The following is a 24387-nucleotide window of genomic DNA, read 5'->3' on the forward strand; positions in this document are numbered from 1 at the left end:
CCTTTAACAGTGTACCATACTGTACTACACTGCTGACAACGCTATGCCGAAATAAGCGCTCTTCTAACAAAGCCAACTTTTTAAAATTGTGTAAAGTCTTAATTGAAACACCCTGCATAACGCGAGGGGCCAGTTTGAGATATCACAAATATGAAAAAAAAAAATAAACACAATCTCAGCCTGTTCAAGCCTGTTCAACAGCAGAGGGCCTAAAATAAATGGAGGTGGTACATGAAAATACGGAATCAACGGATGCGTAGATATTATTTGAGAGGCAACACTTCAGAAATGAACACATCACCAAGTGTAACAAAGCCTCTAGTACGTTAATGCATACACTCTCTCGCACAGCAGTGGCCACCATCACAGCCATGCCACTGCTTCGTGTTTTACACTCCACCTGTCTGCCCTTCATTCCTTATCACTCTCCACTCAACTCTTTTTGCATCCACTTTCTTGACAGCTCACACAGCTTTCTCTACATATTCATAGGGTCTCCTCGATTTGGCTGTACTTTCTGCACTAGTTCTGGTGGTGCAACACTCTCGCACTTGATTTGTCAATGTAGCTAATGCCACCTGCATTTCAGCACTCAATTTGACTTCATGAGGCACGAGTTCTTCTGCACTAGCCTCCCGGTGAGTTCTCTTGTCGTGCAAGTAGTTGAAGGTGTTTGGCGCACTCCGTAGCATACAAGAAGCAGACAGCTCCACGACCACGCTTTAGTGATCGGCGTCAAGACGGCCACACACCTGTGCTTGATGTAGCATCTACGTCGTACCCTAAATAAGTTGAAATGACATTTTGTGTGTGAATGTGTATATGTGCCAGCGTACGAGTGTGTGAGCAACTGGCTGGCAGGTGCACTGCGCATGGGTCGACACCTTTCTGCCCAGCCTCACACGTTGCTTTGCACCATTTTTTTTCTCTGCACAAATATTATTACACGCAGCAGGATGGAGCATTTCTATACGAGACAAAAGGTGAGGTGATAATGTTTTATATTATGTGGGTGACTGCAATGTTTATGATGACTTGCTGCAGCATTATCTGCACCTCCATCTAGGCTGCCGTCAGTATCTGATAATCACTCTGCCGCCACTATTTTTTGTTGAATTGGTGGACAACCACAGACGCTGTTTAGATGAAACGCGCGTACAAACTGTCAAAGGTTGTCTCGAGCGAGTCTGAAAAATCTCTTGAATTGAGTTCAAGTATTTAGTTTATTGGCACTTCAAAGGACGCTGAGACGGTTGACCCACACTGCTTTGCATAGCACATCAGCAAGGGTGGTGCCAAATTCATTATTTTTGGAATTAACAAATTTCATGGCCACTCCACTTGATAAGTCGCTTTGAACAAACACACAGCGTTCAATACAACCAGTACAATCCAGCACAAATGTCAGACCATGCGGCAGACATCAGCAAACGGCTGCAGCTGGTAAACGTTTTGCACATTTGCACTCAATTTAGCTGCTGCACCGAGAGCAATAGTGTCAGGCTACACTCGCACCACAAGAACTGGCATGGCACTTTTGTGAACTAGTGCAGCCAAATCAAGGAGACCTCTAGCCATTTTCTTAACCCGTGCACGCAGCCTCCAAAGTTATCAAAAGGTTGGCTTCTCACAGCAGCACACTAATCTGGTGGTGCAGCTGACTGTACCTACCTTAAAAGAGAGTGAGGAAAAAACTGCGTTGTACTCATACCTTGGTTCCAAGTGTAACGCAAGATGCACACTCAAACAGATGAACTAAAGAAAAAAAAAACGCTATATTCATCTAGATATGGTAATGTTGACACAAATAGTAGCTCACCCAACATTCTTCGTCATCTTATCAGCAAGCTCTTTGTGGTCCTTGTTGACACGAGCCATAACAGCAGCAAACACATCACACAACTTCACTCCATCCCGAAGTTTTTCGAGAACCACTTCTTCTTCAAGCTGCAGTAAGAAGTCATAAAGGTCTTGCTGTTCTTGGCTGGGGTTCACAAGCAATGTGCGGACAATATTGGAGCAGTACGACTTGTAGCGAGCCCCTAGTGCACATGTGATGGCGCCGAAGTGCAGCGTATTTTTGTCACTGCACGGAAAACAGCAGCAACTCATGAGCCCACAAAAGCTAAATCTCACAAGGCAGATAAGTAATACAGTAAGATGAAAAACTTCAGTGTCACTTAGAATGAGTGTCATTTAAAGCTGTTACCTAACACCAGTCACATGAAAAATAGACACCCCCTACAGAACACAGTCTCTCTGACGTGATCTCAGCAAACTCACTTCACTGAGACCAAACATGCTACAGACAAACCCCTCTACAGCGAATGTCACTACAGCAAAATTTCCACCAGATGGAAGTAGTTTCGATTCCCCGTCACCAAACCATACAAGGCAATACAATCACTTCCCCTCCACGAAATAATTTTCGGAGTGAGGCTCTACTTCAATGAATTTTTTTTTCAAGTAGGCTGCCGATCTTTATTATTTTTTACGCATCCAAACATGCCTATTTCATTTTGTTTCGCCGAAAACGGCTGCCGAGGTTAATTTGGACTGTTATTACCACAGATGGCACTCCCTGTGGTGCCTAATATATGTGCAGATGTGCGCATAAAGAAACGGCGCGGCGCACGATTGCCTGCGACAGTTTTGACAACAGCTCCGATTCCGTGCTTGCGAACCGCAGCTATTGGTACAAGACAGCTTACGGCTTTTCTGCTTTTCCACTTGCTTCATTGACGAAAGTGTTAATGACAATCAGTTGTGCACACATTTTAGAGAAGTTATGTCGACGGTAAGCACAGGCACTGCTGCATAAATGGCAGAGTGATGGTGGTACTAGGCAGAAGCTCAACACAACACGTTGACGGTGTGTTCATATGATGTGTCACAAAACGCCTTTGAAGTATTGAAGCAACCGCATTTCTGGCTCTGTCTCATTGACTAAATAATCGATTTAGAAGTGCATGTGACCCTTTAACGCACAATGATGGGAGCACACACACGTTGTCCGCTACGAAATGCTTCCAGGCAGAGTCAGTACGGGCTCTTGCAGGGGCACTTTCAAAGTGTAGTGGATGCGCTCATTATGCGAATACAGTAGAATCTCGGCGATACGAACACGGTTGATACGAATTTCGCGATGACATGAATTGGTAAAATTCCCCGGCTGGAGTGCATTGTGCACAACATGCGGAATTCTGGATGTTCCAAGCTCGCTCCCGCACCACAATGGATGATACGAACACAAGAGCCGCGATTGCACCCTCGAGCATTAAGTGCTGCCCGCACATCGCCGACATTGCGATCGCTAATCGTGTGATGTGCACTGCAAGGAGTGAACGGCGGTGCATGGCCCTCACATCGCCGATATCGCGATCACGCATTACGTACCTGGAATAGCGTGGCCACACAACCGTGAATAAATACCGACAGCCATGAACAGATTTACGTGCACGCATTTTCTATGCTTCTGCAGATGAATTTTGTTCGTTTGGATGATACAAAATTTCGGATGAAATCAATTTTTTCGCGACCTCGAGAGATTTGTACCACCGAAATTCTACTGTATATCCATTGTCCAAGATTTCCGGAGCACCCCGAAAATTGTGCCTATTTCAGAACAGCGAAAGACCAAAGCTGGCAGAATCTTGGAAATAAACATTGTTCATGAACTATCCAGTCCTATTTGTGTATGTCCTGGTCCTATTTCATAAGAACAAAGTTTCCACATCAGCAAAATTTTTCGCGGGTCCCGTGAATTTCAATGTATCGAGATTCAACTGCAAATTTTGTGTCAATCATAGAGACAGATAAGAACAGTTTTCTCAGCTGGCTAACTCACAGCCTTGTTCAATTTCAAGTTTCGCACAAGTAGAGCTGGCTTTTGCTTGCTGCAGTGTTTCTATGTGGTGTGCCTGCCTGCTTCCTGCAGAATAAATTCAAGCACAGTAGTAGTGTCTATGACAATGCGATCTCAACCATGTAGGATTTCCCCAACAGAAACAGCAGTGGCACCGTCTATACCTAGTGAAGTGAAACGCAAAGACTTTACCAAAGCAAGTTTCATGCTCTTAGCAACACACGTAGCAACCATTTTTTTTTTTAACCACCAAGTTTTTGACAGAGCATCACTGCAACAATGCTCAGATTTATTTTGTAGAAGACAGGCAAGTGCAGCACTCAAGCAAGTATTAAATGAAACCCACCAGGATGCCACTTTTGTCTGAAATTTAAGCACCCAGTAGTTTGGCAGGGAAAAGCACCAAAGGGAGCAACAGCACATCTTTTAAGGACCCCAATTTTTGTTTGGAGCAATGAAAATTATGTGTCCATAGTGCAAGATCTTCAGTTTCATCAGAAGCATCTCATTTTTAATGTAACCAGTACAGTAGAGGCTCGTTAATTTGAACTTGAATTTGAACTAGACTCGCTATCGCGAGCTAGGTGCGACTACGTTTGTGGCGGGCGATTCTGAGAATTACATTCATGAGGTCCTCATGGCAAACGAAATAAATTTTTCGACCAGTTATTCGCCAGAACAAGTACTCGAATGTGTTCGCGTGAGCAGTGAGCTTTGGTGCTGGAATATAGGACGCTATTTATGCTCCAAAACATGTTTATTTACGGGGAAGGGTTGTCAAAATTAAAGGTAATCAGTAATGGGCATTTGCTTGCACTTCTCCTGCCGAGACTCCATCAGCATCATTTGCAGCTTGCCCAAGAGCTCCAGCGCAATGTCAGAGTTCTCATTGGCAGAGAAGTAGCATGCTGCAACATCGAGCGTCGATGCTACTTTACATACACATGGCGGTGGCATACCATGTTACTTGAATCTAGGCCAGTACTTTTTTTTGAAAATCGTTTACCAAAGTCGTTGGTCGACTTAGATTCGAGGATGCGGTTTGCCCACAACCGCTAGACACGTAACGCCATCTCGCGGCCACAGCTTGCAGGTATGCAGGCTCCATTTTGCTTGTTGGCGCTGGCTTGCTCGAACATTGTGAACAAAGGTCTTGCCATCCCATACTTGCTTGTGTTCGTCGCCACGCGACTTCGAGAAACGCCCACGTTTGCGGCGCAATGGGGCCCACCAAGCGATGCCATTACATCGTGGCTTTTAAGCACAATGTAGTTTTGGCGGCGGAAAGCACTTCAAACCTACAAGCCCCACGCGACTTCAGCGTGGACGAGAAGAATGTGCGCCGGGCGGAAGCAGTGGAATGAGCTCTTCAACTGCACTTGCAAAGCGAATGGCCTTCAGTGGACCCAAGAGAGGGTGACCCCATGAGGTGGAAAAGGATGTCGCCAACTTTATCAGGAAGCAAAGGGAAGGTGCGATGCCCGTGACGATGGAGATAATATAGGCAAAGGCGAGGGAGGTAGCTAACGTTAGAGGTGTCCCACGGACCCAATTTAAAGTCAGCAGGGGCTGGTTCACACGCTTCATGAAGCTTTTCGGGTTCAGTCTGCGACGGCGGACTTCCGTATACCAAAACCTACCGCCTGATTTTGATAGTGCGGGCCTTCCGCAAGTGCAGCGTCTCGAACGCACTGGACAAAAGCAAAGACAGTGCGCTGTGGGAGGAAGCCAGCGACAAAGAGGACAGCGATGTCAGCAATGCTGACAAAGACGATGAGTGAGCATTTGACGTGTTATGACGAGCGTCGCAAGCTTAATAAAATGCATGTTTTAGTCTTAGTCAATGCTTTTTTAATTCGGCTTACATTCGAATAAACTTTTTTTTTTTTAATTTCTGACTTCATGAATTTCGGGGGTCGGCCTAGAATCGAGTAAATATGGTAAGCTCGTCACCGCAGTCGCACTCATCACTGTCGGCTCTGCTCACCGCACGAGCCCTGTGGCGTCTGCTGACAGCTTGCAGCCTCAATTATATCACTGTCACTCAAGGGCTCCAACGCCTCCACACTGCTGTCCACGTATCGCGGCACCAACAAAAAGCGTGATCACGGCGGCAGAGCCCCCATACTGCGTTGTGTGATCGCAACCCAGCGACCGCGGCACAACGAAAACCTGGAACGGTATGCACCGAAGCATCGGCGTTACGGGTGAGTGCTCCGGCAGTGAAAACCTGCTTTGGCTTGCACCAGAGCGCAGGCTCCGCCAGCCTCGTCCGCTCGGCTCGTTTTCTTTCCCATTGTTTGACATCTCTAGTGAATTTTCAGCGCATTGTACTTGTTATGGGTCAACTTCTATCTACGAGGAGCGGTGTCAATAAGAAGCTCCTAATTCAAATCAACTGTAGCGGATGCCAACTTGTTCGAACTATCGGGAGCTGCCGCCCATTAAAATACACAGGGCTGTGCTGGGACCCGGGCGTGAGTTCGAATTAACGAGCTTTTACTGTAGCTGTAAAAAAAAGAAGAAAGATAGTAAGCATGATGGCAATAGCAAAACCACAAAACTGACAAACGAGAAACAAATGTGGATACCCACGGTCAAAAGAATGTAGCCATTCCACGAAAAACAGTTTTCACTTTGACACATGACTTCATGACTTTTACATGTTTCACACTAGTATATAGAGCAAAAACTCGTTAATTTGATCTCGAAGAGGAGTGGAAAATTGTTCAAATCAACCGAAGTTCAAATGGACGCTAGAATGAGCGGTTATAGCACCCCGCAGCGTGGGCAGAACCCGAAGCAGCCACATCTAGACTTATTATCGCGAGCTAGGAGCTACTATACGTTTGTGGCGGGCATATTCTGAGAAATTCATCCGGTCCTAATGGCAAATGAAATAAACTGATCGGCCAGTTATGCGCCAGAAACAAGTACTAGAATGCATTCGCGTGAGCAGCGAGCTTTAGTGCTGGAATATATAACGCTATTTATGCTCCAAAACATGTTTATTTCCGGGGAAGGGTTGTCAAAATTAAAAATAATCGGCGAAGTGCTTTTGCTTGCGTTTCTTCTGCCGAGACTCCATCAGCATCATCTGCAGCTTGCCCAAAGCTCCTACGCAACGTCAAAGTTCTCATTGACAGAGAAATGGTGTGCTGCAGCGTCGAGCACCGACACTACTTCATGTGCACTTGGCGGTGGCATAGTCTCATCGCCGTCGTCAAGACTCACCACTGTCGGCTGTTCTCACCGCACGTGAGCCCTGCGACACCTGCTGGGAGCACGCAGCCTCAATTATATCGGCGTCACTCAAGGGCTCCAATGTCTCCACACTGCTGTCCACGTAGCTCGCGCTCGCGGCACCAACAAAAGCCGTCATCGCCCGAACTGCTATACTACGTTGTTTACACCACGTAATCACGACCCAGCGACCGCGGCACGGGCGAGTGCTCCGGCAGCGAAAACCTATGGCATGCACCAGGACGCGGACTCCATGAGCCTCAAGCACTCTGCTTCTTTTTCTTTTCCATTGTTTTACATCTCGGGTAAATTTGGAGCATGTTTTACTTGCTATGGGTCAACTTCTATCTACGAGGAGCGGTGTCACCCAGTGGCTCCTAGTTCGAATTATCAGTAGCAAGTGTCGACTTGTTCGAATTATCGGAAGTTTTCCCCTACTGAAATACACAGGGCTGTGCTGGGACCCGGCCGTCAGTTCGAATTAACAAAGTTTGATTTTACTGTACATGCAGGCGTGTATTTTCACCTATGCATGCATCAGGTACACCATCACTATAAGGCTTCTGCTGTACCACCACTCTTCTCGTTCACATGACGGCTGCTTTGCTTTTCAACACTGAATTCTGTTACACCAAATAGAGTGCAATGATAACAAAATTTAACGACCTTTCAAAAGAGAAAGGCAAGAACACTTAATAAAAGCTAGGTTAGATATGCAAATATGTGATCATCGAACAGTGCCAAAGTTTCAGCACAGAATGCCCCCTCTAATATGATTTTAACAGGCGGCTGCATTTCGATGGTGGCGAAACTCACTCCCTCCTTCGTCCCTTCCCTTACAGCGGTGTTCAGGTGTCCACCGATATGCGAGACAGATACTGCGCCATTTCCTTTCCCCAAAAACCAATTTTCAATAGGCAAAATAAATCTAGATTTCATTGCCTAACTGGCAATTTCATGCCTCACTCTATGAATACAAGTTAATTTAATTTCATTCATAATCACATGAAATGCTGCGGAGTTCATTGTGTCAACACCTCTTTCCTTCAGCAACACTCAATGCCTTCTGGGTCCTTGCATATAGCCCCGATACCAGTGCTTCAAAATAAAATAAACAAGCTTTATAACAAATGCTGGTAAATTTAACCATATATTTCACTTTGCCGTCAAAACAAAAAAAAAGGAAACATTTTAAGTGGATGTTGATGTACTAACACAACACAACCCACTATTTTGCTTATTTGGGTGCTAATTGAGCTTTGTGCCTCCCTTGACTTGTAATATACCATGCACGGATCACTGCTCAAGCTTTGATAAATGCTTTCACACACGAAACTACACTGCCAAAATGACAGCAAGTGCACATGTTGAGAATGACACTATGCTTTTCTTTTTAATCAAGGTACAAGCTTGATGGATCAGTTTAAAAAGCCAAATCTTTTGTTACCAACATGCACACTGAACGAACACCTTCGTGACCTGCGCCTTATGCTAAAACCAACCTTAAAAATAATTTTACAAAAGAATACAGGTGCTGAGAACTTGAAAAACGTGACTGACAACATTTTGCCAACAAATATTTGCAAGCGAAAAGACCTCCATGACACCAACCTGACAACACTGAACTTGAGATTATAGTAGCCACCCGACTGAATGATGGCTGGGTAGCAGGAGTCCACTTGAGATGGATCAACACCACCCAGATATTTCTTCTCCTGGAAAGCTTGGTCCACACCCTCAGCAAGCTTGCAGTGTTTCACTTTCTGGCAGTGTTAGAAAATCATTCAATTAACCTTCCAATAGAATGTCCACCCCACAATATGCAAATATGAGAGCATTGCAAGAACCATTACAAACGGAGCTCTCTGTTTTGATTCAACATATATTGATGTCCACATAGCGGCTATCGCATTTACAACACTCTAAGTGCACTTAAAAAACTAAAAATGAGATGTATGTTAGACGAGTAAAAAATGAAACTACAGTAGCCGATCTATTTTTCAGGCTCCAATAATTTGGACTTGCGCAATATTTCGGACTTAGCTGCGGAACCATTGCGCACCTAATAGGAACGTGTACATTTTCACGACCGATATTTCGGACTTTGTGGGGTTTAAAAGTTTAATTTTTCGGAATAAAACTGACGCCAACTATACTGTAGAGATTGTTTTTCAACTGAAAGTTTGTTATTTAGATCTGGTATAGAAGCGCGGGCATCGCTGTTACAACCATCTTGTTCTCCTTCGCCGTGAAAGGCGCAATCTTGGATTTATAAGGCATCTGTGGGCGCTGACGGAGTGAATCGAACAGACTGGCTTGGATAGGCTTGGCTATTTCTTCTCCATTGTTGCCATGCGAGATGGCCTACAAAGAGAATGCAGTCACATTGAAAATCGTACAGTGGGACAGCTGCAGCGTCCGCCGCGGCTTGGACGACGCCACCCGAGGTGCGGGGCAGCAAACGTGCTATGGAGGGCAGTGCGTTCGGAGGCGCTGGCTTCCGCTCGCGTCTTCCTGTGGTTTACCTCTCGGTCTTCGCAAACGTCGTTGCCTCATGCAAACTGACTGTTCTTGCTTCACGCGGCAGGTGCATTCGTTCGTGGCATGACTTGCGGCCGTGTCGCGCTGTCTGGTATCATGGCATGAGAAGGCGCAGAAATGAGGAAAGCATGCCTATGGCTCACATAGAGTCTAATATTATTGCTTGTAAGCGAAACAAGGGGAGCGCAGATTTTCGCGATTTTGAAAGCTGGTTTTTCGCAGAAAAGTTATTTTTTGAACTTCACGGATTTTTCGGACTGTTTAATTATTCAGACCATTCTCCGGGTCCCGCCGAGTTCGAAAAATCGGTTGGCAACTGTATGCTAGCAGCGCTGTACTGTCATCGGCACCACAATATGGCAGTTGGCATTTCTCGTGCGTCGATATCGCCACGTCGCTTACTGCAGACGTGGATACTGATAAGCCTCGCGAGTATCTGAAAACGCCTGCCAGCAAGGCTCCAACCTGGATTTGGACCTACATGGAAGCGTCTCTTGTAAAGACGTGCAGAGTTCACTAGAACACCGGGTTTAAAAAAAAATTGACCTTGTGTGCAAAGGAAACCGACAAATTGGTTTTCTTAACGTACATTTGGTGTTTTTGAAACTTGTCTGCATTACTGGTGGAAGCAAAGAGATTCTTGCCAGCAATATACTCAAAAGGGTTTCAACGGGCTGAAGAAAGGTTGGCTTCCAAAAACACCGAGCAACAAGATGAAGCATGCCTCGCTGCAGGACTTTCTTTGCGGGGTTGGTGAGGGATGTGTGGTGCACGATGCAGTCTGTTGTGGTCAACAAGGCCTTCAAGAAGCATGGAATTTCAAACGGCATGGGCGGCATCAAGCATGAAATGCTTGCCGGCCAGATCAAGTGAGGTGCGGAGGCGCTGTTTACTTCATCGTGACATTTGAGTGTTGCAATAAATGCTAGCAGTTCCAAGCGAGAAGATTCACTTCTTCATCAAAGCATGAAAATCTGGTGCGCGTTATTAGTGAAGACATTGCGCTTTTTTTTTCTGACTGTGAAAAATGGTTATGTGTTACAATTAAGGCCACATCAGAATCAAGTAAATGCTGCAAATGTGGTACCATCTTATTCCGTTTGGACAAAATGCGAATGTGTATTCCCTGAACTTAGTACAGTGAAAGGACTAAGTCAGGGGCTCTAAAAATTTTTTGCCCCAAAGAACCCCAACAGCCTTCAACAAGGAGCCCGTCCGTCCATCACAGTAAGTTGGTGTTGCTTGTGAATGGACCATATGTGCTTTTTTTTGCTGTTTCATAAGTTTTCGTACATTTTTTTTTACCTTTCACCTATCAATTTGTTATTCAATGACCATATCTCACTCATGCTCAGGCCTCCAACCCTAAGACACGAACGTCGAAAACTATAGTCACAAGAGAATGTCCTCCTGCATTTGCGCACTCAACTGGCTGGGCTGTGCACAGAATCACGTGACACCTCGTCCGGCTTTCTTTGGCTGTCTGCTGCTCCCCGTGGCGGCATCAGTGCACCACCCGCGTTTTTTTTTCCTCCCCAATTTCGACAGATACTGGCTTTGCGACACAAATGGGCTCGCTGGCAGCAAACTCCACCCCAGCGCTGCCAATGCCATCGAATCACCCAGAAAAATGCCCAATGAGGCGCGCATGCTTTCTATCTAGTCTTAGCTTGGTTCAGCTAACCTGGCGATGCGGCCCACACTTTCAGTTGCCACGTGCACGAGTGCAAATAATAAGCATCACCTTGTGTGCCATGCCCTTTCCACACCACCCCGCCGGCATTCTAAACATACATGCATTGGCGCAGCAGTGTCTTGGCACACTGCACTGCTGCCGGCGCTCCCATCACAACATAAACGCGGCGCCATTACTGGCATGCAACGGCTTGGTGTGCTGCAGGCGGGCCAGATACCGACGGCACAATACTGAGGAATGAGCTAACGCTTTGAAATGAGGCCCAGCAGAAGTGTACCGGAAGGGGGGACAGCCCAGTGTGGGTACTCGCGGAACCCACATAAGCAGCCCGTGGAACCCCGAGGTACTGCAGAACACATTTTGAGAACCCCTGCTATAGAAGGGTCCTACTTTGTAACAATGGTTTGACAAATAAAGCTTGCAAAGAAGTGGCATGCCAATCACAAAGCACCACTGTGCATATATCCACATGCGAAAGAAAAAGCTAAGTCAAACCTTGTCCGCATCAATGATCTCCATAACCTGGTCCCGCAGGTACTTGGCATAAACATCCACAGTCACCTGGCAGGCCTTCTTTGTCAAAGCCAGCTCCTGTTCCTCCTTGGGTGCCATCACGTAAGCCACAGCTGCACTCACATCCACCTGTGGCTCAGAGGAAAAGACACCAAACAGCCAAATTACCCTCAAGTGCCTTCAAACTGGGAGGGAACTATATGAGCACTGCACCTCCCAGCTTGTGAGCCACCTCAAAAATAGTCCCATTTGAATTATACCTATTTAAAAATGAACTTACAGCTACAAAGCTCCGTCAATATTTTTTTCACCCGCCTATGGAGCAAAAGTGTGAAAGCTTTAGCAGAACCCCACCGCCTCCACTCATTCCAAGCCTATCTGAATCATATGAACATATAGCCCATGTTGCTTTGGGATATTAAACACCACATACCAGCATATACCATCAAGATCACTCTGGGCAACATTCTCAGTGGGCAGCAGGTGAAAGTGTCAGTTTTCAATTATGACATACCATGCTGACAACAATGTTCATTTCCCCAAAGGAACTCCAATAAACAGCTATCACTGTAAAATGCAGAAGAGCAAGAAAACTTGTGCAGTTTCCGCTTTGCGCAGGAACTGTACAAACATGACGCAGAAGTCAGGAAAATGCAACAACCAGGAACACGTCAGCTAGGTTTCACTGTATACAGTAAAACCTCGTTGATACGTATTTTTAATTGCAGAAAAAAAACGTATTATCCGGAAAAACGTACGATCCAAACCACCTGATTCTGAGAAATGAAACTGTTGAATAAGGCAAAAAGACATTTATTGACAATTTCACTCTATAAAAATGTCAACTGCCATTTCTTGCCACAAGAGCTGAACAGACCCTACTCCAGTGCTCACTGAATTCTGTCCGCGTTCGTGCTGCCTTTAGTGCGGACGGAAATTCGTAACCAAAATCTCTTTGCCATTTTCGGAAGCTTCACCCCTTTGCTACCAAGTACTGTGGGAAAGCCACAGTGGCGGCTGATTGTCGCAGTGTTTCTGCTTTTTTAAGCTGCGTTTCCCAGACCCGGCCCGTCCGTATACGAGCGCATGGCTGTAGTTTGTAGAAGCTTCACCTCCTTTCCCTTATGCACCACGAAAAAAACCTCAGCGGTTTTTCTGTTCATATCACGTCCCGCAGAAACGGCCGTCGCGAATGCTAGAGTGCAGTTTTTATTTTTTGTTCTTGATAATAGTAGTGGTTCACCTCAATGCATCGAGGCACAGCAGAGAAGCCACCACGACAGGTGACTGCCGCAAAAAAGATGTTGCGTGCTCTCTCGTTCAGCCCACTTGTATGTTTTCACATGCGCGGTTGGTCATTAAACTTATTACATGACCACAATTTGCCGAAATTTTTAAACGTAGCAGCTGGGAAATCGTGTTTTCTGGGAACGTATTAACCGGGAAAAATATAGCGTAGCTTTGAGTGACATTTTTAATGTCTGCAATTTTGAGCGTACGAACTGGGAAATCGTATGAACCAGGAACGTATCAACAAGGTTTTACTGTACCTCCATCATTAACAAATTCCTGCATCATGTACACAATGTTCAGACAAGCACACATCCAAGTTTAGTCATAAAAAAGCCCACCAAAATGAAACTGTGGATCATCACAATTAATCATTACCTAAGGCTTTTAGAGCATAAGATTTGTTTTTATGCTGCAAGCAAAATTTTAAAGGGACAGTTTGTCTTAGCAACCCATTTAAATACAGTTAAAACTCGATGTAACAAACTTCACTGTAACGAAGTATTCCACTTTTCATGACTTTGCGACCAAATAACGCCAAGCATTTTTAGCTTCAATATAATGAAGTAAATTTCGTCCCACTTTCAATGTAAAGAAATTTCATTGCTGGCTGGAAACGAACCTGAGGAAAAATTGTACCAAAGGTGTAAGTAGTTGAGTGGAGTGCATGCCGAAGCTTGCATCGGAGCACGTACGTAATACGGGTGCCGCCGGGCTTCCACATAAAAAGCGCACATGCAGACGCAAATATGACGACCATCATAGTGGCGAGCACACCGCCGGCCTGGCCATCTGGGGTAGTACAGACGAGGCTGGCACGAGCGTCTACGTTGCCTTGGCAGCCTGCATGGCGCTAGCTGTTTCGCCCAAAACTGATGCCGAATTCGACGCGCTGTCTGTGTTCAAAGGCAGTGCGCCACGTTTTTTGCGTTTTCAGGTGCCCAAAGCCTGGTAAGAGGACTGGAAAGGTCAGTGCTGTTAACACAACCATGAACTGTCAAGACCAACGCGTGCACGCCCGACAACCTCGCTTCTCACACAAACGATGCGCTTATGTGCAAAAAGACACACTAGCGCTTATGGCTGAAAACACGAGGAGTGGAGTGAGCCCAATTTCATTTAATTTCATAGGCTGGTGATTGGAGGACACTCTTCGCAGCCTCACTGACATGGAGAAAGAAAGGAGTATAAGGGGAAAAGGCGGGGCAGGCGGCAGGGTCTGCCGCAAGGCCGCTGCCACCGGCCACGAGGTCGCAGTGGTGGATCGCATTGTCGTGCCAGCAGTGGGCTCGGGGTACTTACAAGAGGATAATGATAACAGCAAAACCAAAACTAAAGACAAGTGTGTTGTTAGACACCCACGAGGTATGTGACGAAGCATCTCGCGAGCTCGCAACATGAGCAACGCCGTTGCTGCTGGCGAAGAATGGGCAGAAGGACCATTTTAATCTCAAACAAAAATTTTGCCCGCAACTTATCTGCAGCGGGTTTTGGACGATTCTTAGCATGCTAGAAGACAAATTTCTATATAGCGAAATTTCAGTATTACAAAGTAAACTGCCAATTTTACAGACTTTGTTGAATCAAGGTTTAACTGTAGCACATTAGCTTTACAAGGCCCCGCATTCACCAGTGATAGCATTTGGTTCCGAATTGCATTAGAGATGTTTTTGGGCTAATGAGGGTGACTGAGGAGCCCAGGGGAGAGTCAATAGAATGACAAGGAATACATAGATGACAAACTAGCTTCAACTATGCGTTTCTTTTCCACAAAATAGGTGTTCAAAAAAAGTACTGCATTATTTCATTCTACTAGTTGAACTGGCCGCAGCGCTGGCCTCAAGAGCACAGACAACAAGGTGCAGTCAAGCTCAGCTCGCACCCCAGGGTAGTGCTATGCAGTAGTCTGTTCCAGCCAGCCCAAGGAAAAACAACACTCACCAGGCAAAGACTAAATATATATTGCCACTGCCCTTCTTGCACTGACGTCATGTCTACCAACACCATAAGCATAAAAACAATTAGTGGTCGTTGAAATAATGAAAGCTACTTAATAGGCAGGCATGGGTCATAAGAGTTCACCAACCATACCCAGCTCCCTCAAAGCTTCTGATGTAGCCCTTAGAAAAATAAAAAAACGAGCTTCACAACTTCCAAAGAAAGGCTTTGAAAATGCTAAGGTACCTATAGGCCATTCATTGAGAAGCATAACTTTAGTGCAATATTTTCCTTACTGAAGTGCTAAGTGCCACTGCAAGCATAGGGAATACTTCTGTACTTACTATGAATGATATTTTGAAATATAACTTTATAAATCCTCGAACAGCCTCTCAAACAATGAAGACAATTAGGCCCATTTTGACAAAAAAAAAAAAAAAACGTGCTGCATTTTTTTTGTCCCACAAAAATCAAGTTAGCATCAGGAATACATAAATTAGCGCTTTCTTGTTAAAAGAGTGATCAAAATCTGTTGCTACAAATTTGAGAAATTAGTTTTCAAGACTATTACTACAGAAAATAATGCTACATAGCATTATTTCATGTTCATAAGAAACATGTTCATGAAGCTACATGTTCATGAAGAAACAAGGCAAAAATACCTTCGTTCGAGTGTGCCTGGCACTAGCAATGACATAAAGCAGAATTCTTTACTAACATATATTACAGTACTAGATAATGAAATCAAACAGAAGGAATAAACTTGAGAAACTAAAAATTAAGTGCAGTTTGAAACTGACAGAGCATTAATTATTATGTACTAGAGAAACACTGTGGGCTACAAGGAGCATCATAGTTCAGAGCGCTGGATTAACACGACCTACTGGTATTCTTGAACACATACCAAAAGCTCCAGGGCACCAGTGTTTTTGCGTACTAGCTCCACTGAAATGCAGCTGCTGTGGCCGTGATTGAAACTGACTTCATGCTGAGCAGCCAAATGCCATAGCCACTAAGCCACTGTGACAGGTATAGTTTGAAATAGGGGTGTGGGAATATTCAAAACTTCAATTAGTATGTGAATAGTATTTGCTATTCGATTCGGGCAGCAATGCAGTTTTACTATTCAAACTATGCAAACTTCCTATACACTAAAAAATTACGAATTTCCCGTTAATCTAAACTTGCGGCGAAACGTGAAATTTCCAAACAGCAGTATCTTCTCACTTGAGTTAATCTTGCTTTTTCCTCACAGAATCGACTGCCAACAAGCAGCACACACCCGGGAGCGGTAAAGCTCTTGCATAAAATCAATGCGTTGATGGCCATGGACAGATGCTGTGCACTCGCAGGTCAGAAAACGAAGGGCAGCACCACACAGCACATCAATGCATTGTGCTACAATGCAGTCGTGAACTAGGCATGAATCTGACTGGCAGAGATCCTTTTGTATTACACCATAAGAGATGCACAGAGGCGGCCTGGCTTGTGGAGGATAGAGGAACAGGCGAAGTTGCGGCCCAAATGCGCTACTGCGATCCTTTCGCAGTTACCGCTTTGGCCATTCTGAATTTTCTTCAATTAAAATATAGGAACTGTGTATCTTGGGCCACTTAGAAGCACAGGCCTCGAACCCAGCCCACGCAATCACGCAGCGTACGGCATGGCTCATGCCCCATAGAATCTAACGGCATGGTTTCGTTTTCACATCTTCGGCACACAACAGCATTTGGGCCCATCACAGGGTTTGCAGTCCAGCGACACCAATACGTGAGGGCTAAGCGGGCCATGCGTCATTGTGCACACTGCATTTCGGGCGGCATCCCACAACCTACACATTGTCTTCAGACACTGTGAGGCAGCTTGGAAGGGATGGTCCTGTTAGCATTGTAGCTTAGGTTACCACTTATTTCATGAGCAGTCTTGCCGAGTTCTGCCAGCAGTGCCCCGCACCTCACCCCTCCGATAATCGACCACTGACGTCACTCCTCCAATAAGGAGGTATACGGCCATGTTACGCTACTTCATGACAGCATTCAGTAGGCTCAATTGTCCCATGAGCATTTGGTCAAACTGTTATCCAAAGAATTATAAAGAAGGTATTAGTCTACAAAATAGTTTATGACGATTACAATTCTCTCTCCCATATTTATTGCCTAGTACGTCTTACAGGGATTGTAAATTATGCTGATGATGGCTGAAAACAATTATCAGTTTCTTTTCATTGTTACGTTTTGTACTGAAGCATTTGTCTTTAGTGTGAACAAGCTGTACTGATATTTGAACTTGTTCGAAAATATTCTAAAGTATTCAAATATATTCGATTAGCAACCAATTTTTACTACCGTATTTACTCGAATGTAACGCGAGAGGTGACTTTGCATGCTGCCCAATGGGAAAAAAATAAAACCACGAATGTAATGCGAGGCTTAAGAACGGAAAACAAAGTACCTTTAATAGACATCGTGGCCAACATGTTTATTCATATTCCTTGCTTTCAATGACAGAGTTCTTCGAAATAGAGTCCTACTTTTTGCTACTGAAGTCTCCCGGTAACTTCTGCCGTATTGATGTTGCTCGCCACAGAGAGAATCCATTCCTCTTCATGAACGTTTGGGCCCACCCACGAGATGCTTTGAACTTCTCATCTCCTGAGCAACGTCTCTAGCTTTCCAACAGATCAACTCGACACTGAGCCCCATGAGACGGGTGCGCTGCTCGATAATAAAGTCCACCCCTTTTTTCTCCAGCTCGACATGACGGCCGTAGCGAGGCCCACGAAGTCCTTCGCGGTCGGGCTCACATTTAAAAAAAGCCCCTCCCGCTGCAGCCACCATCCGCGGATGGTTGACTTGTTGAGGTCAAGTCTTCGAGCTGCCGCAGAATTCCCGACCTCTTCAGCTAACAGGATCGCTTTTCTCCAAAAACGAGCGGCGTAGTGATCACGACGCGTTGCCACGAGCGACGCCACAAGAGCATGACATGACGAAGCGTTAAGCGTGAGCTCGCAACGAACACAAAAAAATGACAGAGAACAACGCTTTGACTAGCGGTATTTGATTATAATGCAAGCGTAGACTTTAAAGGCTGGTTCACATGCAAGCGACTGAGCGATTGAGCGGCGCGTCGCAGCGAAGATTTCCAACTTGATGGAACCTTGCCGCTCATCGCAGCGACGACTCGAAACAGGTTTTTCCACCGCGGCGGCAGGATTCGCTAGCATTTTCGCTTGCATGTGAAACAGGCTTAAGGGGAAAAAATCCGGAAAAAAACTCGCATTACATTCGAGTAAATATAGTTAGTATTCATATTTGCTTCGCAATAAAAAATTTGATATTTGCACACTTCTATTTTTAAACTAAGTAATGCAGAGGACAACTTTGCAGCACAAAAGCACGATATGTTTTTTATATATGAAACAACTACTCCTTATACTGTCACATCCAATATAACTTTCAACGTGTCTGAAGTGAGCCAACTGAGGTTTGTGCATCACAGTAAATCAAGGCACCTTCACTGAGCCCAAAATTTCCACAAACATTCAGCGTACTTTGTTCTTTGCAATAACAGCCAACTGCATCAATATGCAGCACCATGACGCTCACAACTAATGCAGGCAGTAGCCACTGCATGCAGTGGCTACTGCCTGCGGCTACACAAAAACGGCTTGGCTGCGCGCTCACATGAGGCTCGCTGGGCGTGTCTCGTAGCTTGAGCTCGTGCCAGTGTTTGCTTCTCCAGGCTGGAATAAACCAGTCCTATTTTCTGCAACTCAACGCACACTGCTTCGAGAACAGAGTTCCTGCCACACCTTGTGCGTTGCAACTCATATTAAGCGTGAGAGTATAGTATATAAACACCACATAGTTTATGTTGCAATGTCAACTCTTCCTTTCTTTTCCATAAACACTGCAAATATTTTTATGCTGTAAAGCATGCTCCCAGTTTCATGCAGTAAACATCAAGTTTGAGTAAATGCACAAGAGCAGCCCAAAAATTGAAATTACCGCATAGACCGCTTATAACACATATCGCGGGAGTAAGGAAAATTCGCATTACAAGCAGTACTGCACTGTAACCAAAACATAGCTTTTCCATGGATTCGTGTTTTCAGAATGGCCAGCCTACCTTTCAAAGTGCATCTGACAATGCATCAGACATACAACACTGCAATCACTGGCAACAAATCAGTTTATTTTATCTTTTTGTCGAAGCGTCGTAGTGAATGAAATAACGATTTATTTTAGTATGGCACTGTGATTGAACTGTGTTGCTAATGACTTCCATCTTCAAGAACAGAGAGGCACTTGCTCGCTGAGGTTTCTCTGAGTGCAGTAGAGGTGCAGTTTCTTGTAACAGTCGAGCGCGTCTTTGCACAAAGTTTCTGCTGCACTTTCACTCACTTCATCGGGCTCATCCTCGGTTAGAGGCTCATCGCGACCGTGCACTACTGCCACGATGTCTTCATCTGTGGCGGCTACTTCACACACAATGTCGTCGGGGTTGACGACAACAAGCTCATCTCGTACCAGTCCTTGAAACGCTAAGTCCAACAATTCAGTGGGTTGAAACCATCATGCACCAAAATGTTTGCAAGGCACCTGGCCTTGGCTTGCAATATCGAGCCACTTACAGAAACGCTCTGGGCCCAGACCTTGCGGAACCGTTCCGAGGCGACATCTTCGTACTTTGACGCACGGACCTGCTTCCTTGCAAGCGATGCGGAGTATTCCTGCAGCTGTCGCAACTTGTCGCTGTTCTTCCAAATGGCAGACACAGTAGCGTCACCGACATTGTACTTTTTTGCCACCGTAACCTTTTTCAAACCGCTCTCGACGTCCCTTGCAATGCTCTGCTTGGTTTCAAGTGCTTGCTGTTTCCTGGCTTTCGGAGGAGCATATGCCATCGGAACTGAAGACAGCCGAGGCTGGTTGACTTGCTCACGTTTTCAGCTGACCTGCCTACGTAGTCAACTTTTCGCTACACGCGACACATATCTCGCTCATGGCTCAGGCGTAACAAGGTGCTACCGCACACGCGCGTGGCACAAGCAGCACTTGCAGTGTCGTTCGATGCGCTCGCTGCCGCTCCTGCATGCTCCAGCCTGGCCGTGCCATCACGTGATTTCAAGTTTTGTCCAATCAGTGTGCCTAACGGAGGTGCTTTGGAGAGTGAGAAGAAAACAGCCTGCTTTGAGACTTCTGTTTTTTTCTTTCCATCATCTCCTGCCTTCAGCCTTGCCTTGAACCACGCTGACAACGCTCCCCGGCCCCGCTTGTTGCCCCCTTCTTGCGCAATCTGGAAAGCACGCTCGTCCATCACCACCTAGACTAAGAAGGCCTCTGCTCTCCAGGCTGACGTCAGTGCCACGTCACGACTAGAGGCCTAGCTGCCGACGCGCTGACCGCCGCCGCCGCGATTAGTCACTGTCGGAGCATGCTCGGGCTTGCCGGCCGGCGGAGCAGTACCGTGCACTGCTTGCATTCTGCGGTGATTTTCTCGCTTGTGAGGTGCTTTGTGAAATAGTTATTCGGCCCTGTGCTGCTCGTGTTCACGCTAGTGTCCTACAAGTGGTGAAAACGTGCGCTGCTATGCTTGGACAGTTGTGAATATGCCAAACAAGTGCTGTGTGCCTGGGTGTAGCGGCAACTACAAATCCGGACCAAAAGTCCATGTGTTCAAATTTCCTGAAGATGCAGAACTGAAGACAGCATGGCTGCGCGCTATTCCCCGAGAGGGCTTCCTTCCTTCGGCACATTCCAGGGTAAGATTGCTATCGTTATTTTTGTTGCTTGAAAAATACAAAGCAAACACGTGCACGTGCATTGTTAGTGGAATTTCAGCAGTTATATATTTAGTTTTGAGGGAGGCTTCACTGCAATACGTTAGGCATTTTTTTTTTTCTATTCACATGCAGGTTTGCGAATTGCACTTCACTGAAGGTGACATCATTCGAGAGGATTGTCATGTGGATGATACTACGGGCCGTACGATAACTGCACCCACGCTCCGTTTGCGTCTCCGACCGGATGCTGTTCCGTCAAAATTCCCGAACTGCCCGAGCTATTTATCGAAGGTTTGCAGCAGAAGGGAGAATCCGGAGTCTAGAAGAATTCGTTTAGATGCAGCTGCGACTGAAAAAGCTCTTGCAGACTCCCTCGAGACGTTTAGAGCCGAAGAGGAAAAAGATGCAGTTCGGAGCCTAAACGACTTAGCCGAACACGTGCGAACAAGCCAGTCTGAGTTCTGGCATACAATATTGAGCAGTGGCCGCCTCATATTACTGTACATTGTTGAAGATGATGCTCCTTGGGTGAAGTACTCAGTTTGCGTGAAGGCTGATTTGTCTATCACGTTGCATTTCCTAAAGACGCCAGTCACAAGGCTAGGGTCCAACCTGTTCGTTCCTCCTCAGGCGAAAAGTAAGAGGGCTTTCGCTAACTCTTGAAAGCATCAAGGTTTGGGACAGCAGCGTTTCTTCTAGCTGTAGGGACTCGAATGAAGAAGTTTTTGATGCCATCAATTTCCTGCTTGGCCAGATATCTACAGCGCAGTCAGAGGATAATGATCATGCAGTCCAATTCCTCAGCGAACAGTTGAAGCTTCTGTCTGCAAAGAAGGAGCGAAGGCGCTATTCTATAGATTTCATGGTGTATTGTTGCATTCTCTTCATGATATCACCCCATGCCTATAAATAAATGCGAAGCTATGGAGCAATCACAATGCCGCATCCAATGAACATCAGATCAGTTTGCTCATCATATGGAATGAATCCACAACGGGAGCATCATGGTGCAGCCTTTCTCAGTTACATGGCGAAAAGGATCTGCGAGCTCGATGACAGACAGCGGCATGTGACGCTTATGGTTGACGAAATTCACATAAAGCCTTATTTTGATTATAAGGGTGGCAATATTGCTGGACTTGCGCACAATTCTGAAGAGGTTGCCAATAGTGCATTCGTTTTCATGGTGCAAAGCCTTACTTGTCCATTTAAGGAAGTTGCACACATTATCCCTGCCCGCAAAGCTGATGCCGTGTTTCTGCACAAGTCAATAATGGATGTCGTGACTGGCCTGGAGAAAATAGGTTACAGAGTTACCTGCATAGTCAGTGACAACAACTCGATAAACAGAAAGGCAATGTCTTACTTTGCATATCCGCCAACAAACGGAATCGTTTATCCCCATCCATGTGACTCCTCGAGACCGTTGTTTTTTGTGATCGACCCAGTCCACATACTAAAATGCATTCGGAACAACTGGCTAAACCAGAAAAATGACCAGCTGTGTTTCTACTTCCTTGAATTCGAGGATGATACAGCACAACCGCGGCGCATGTTGACTGCGTCATTCGCCACCATCAGAAACGCATACAACCTTGAGTGTGACCAACTTCTTAGATACGGTCATAGTCTATCAAGGAAGGCGCTGTTTCCATCCAATCTTGAAAGGCAAAACGTCAAGCTTGCTCTACAGATTTTCAGCGATGGCTTACCTCACGCACTTCGTGCGCTTGGAAAAACACACAACCTGAACTTCCCAGAGCACACTGCTAGCTTCATTGAGATCATAGTTAAATGGTGGAAAATCGTGAATGCAAAGACTCCGTACAAAGGGAAGAGACTCCGCGACCATTTTCAAGAGCCGGTGTTCCCCTCTGTGGACGATCCTAAACTGGAGTTCTTGTACAAGCTGTTGCACTGGCTCGATGAGTGGCACAGCAAACGCCTCGACAGCGGTTGTTTGACCAAAGAGACGCATACTGCTTTACACCACACAACTCACGCACTCATCGAAGTAGCCCAATACTGCTTTTAAGAGCTTAATCTATCTTACGTTCTTCTGGGAAAGGTGCAGACGGACAGTTTAGAGGAAAGATTCGGCAAATACAGGCAGCTGGCTGGAGCACAATATCATATTTCCTTAGGACAGATTTATGAAGGCGAAAATAAACTACGACTGCAAAACACGCTGCCTAAACTTCAAGAAATCTGTGCAAGCGAAAAAACTGAGAAGTGGGAACACCTGCACGGATCTGTGGACACGCCGCGCCCTTCGTTCAACGTCGTTGTGACTGCAGCAGCTTTATCAAAGATAACAGACATCATCCCCGTTCTTGTGTACGTTGCAGGATACGCCGTGCATACAGCTCTGAAGAGGCTAAACTGCACAAAATGCAGATCAGCGCTAACAGTGAGCAAGACCATCACAGTTTCGCCCAACGAGGAAAACTACGATCTTGTTAAGCAGCTGGATCACGGAGGACTTGTTTTCCCGGCAATGTTTGCAGTGAATGCCGTCGCACACAATTACGTCGTAGTTGAACAGCTTGCAAAGGACGCGGAGTTTTTAAGAGCGCCAGACCAGCGTAAGCTCGTCACGGAGCTGACAATGGATTTGCTGACAAATGACGACTCGTGTGAATTTGATGCCTGTGACGATGGACACACGTGCGAATTTGTGCTTAAACACATTCTTTGGTGCAGCACTAACATCCTTCTCAAAAACTTTTGCAGCCGGATGAATGACAGAACCGTTGATGACGACAACAAATCTAAAAAAAGAAAAGCTGAAACCCTAAAAAGCAAAAAAACGAACTTGCGTTCCGTAACACGTTTTGTTGGGAACAATTTGTTAAAACACATTATCGTACGCCAAGCGATGAGCTCCCCCAATTCTTGCGCGCGCTTATCTGCTTCCGCAGCGCCCGCAGGCCTCGACGCATGACGTCACGACGGGAGCGCTGAGGCCTGAACTTGTCTAGGTGGTGATGGCTCGTCCCGCCCGCCGGTACTCACGGACCCGCGCCAATACGCGTGCCGCCAGGCTTTTGAGAAACCACACTATATGCGGTCTACGGTTACGCGCTACCACGTATTAAGCGGTACTCCAATACCTTTAACTCTATGGGAAGCACAGCGATTGTAACAAAAAGTTGCATATAATCCGGTCCCGAAGTGGTTACGTAATAAATGGTCTAAGCTGTAACAGATAATGCATACCACATATATTCTCTCAAAATAACCATCGTAAACTTCAAGTATATGGGAGCATGTATGCAGCTGGAAACAAGGAAGAACCCGGATGACAATATAAAATGTGAAAGAAAGGTGACCAAAGAGATACTTGCCGTGTCAAACTTTTCAGCCGATATGGCCGACCGCCAAGCGTCCATGAACTCGCCTGGGAATTTGTCTTTGCTGAACTCGCCCACCACCTTGCCCTAAAATTTTCATAACAGGCATAACTAAACTCTCCAGCATAAGTTCAAAGTGCAATAATAGACACCTTTAGTTGGC

The 24387-nt window shown here is 45.8% G+C and overlaps 1 protein-coding gene across 2 annotated transcripts in view; it reads right to left on the reverse strand.

Annotated features, from left to right (window-relative positions):
- dre4 (SPT16 homolog, facilitates chromatin remodeling subunit dre4) overlaps positions 1-24387 on the reverse strand; it is a 93001-nt gene that overhangs the window by 57201 nt on the left and 11413 nt on the right. For both annotated transcript variants that reach the window (XM_077648153.1, XM_077648152.1), the window contains exons 5-8: positions 24219-24311; positions 11841-11987; positions 8720-8871; positions 1820-2086 (exon numbers count right to left, since the gene is read on the reverse strand). In XM_077648153.1, the coding sequence (XP_077504279.1) occupies positions 1820-2086; positions 8720-8871; positions 11841-11987; positions 24219-24311 (659 nt within the window). The remainder of the gene's footprint in view (positions 1-1819; positions 2087-8719; positions 8872-11840; positions 11988-24218; positions 24312-24387) is intronic.

This window comes from Amblyomma americanum, chromosome 1 (assembly GCF_052857255.1).
Source record: "Amblyomma americanum isolate KBUSLIRL-KWMA chromosome 1, ASM5285725v1, whole genome shotgun sequence".
In the NCBI taxonomy this organism is placed as follows: Eukaryota; Metazoa; Arthropoda; class Arachnida; order Ixodida; family Ixodidae; genus Amblyomma; species Amblyomma americanum.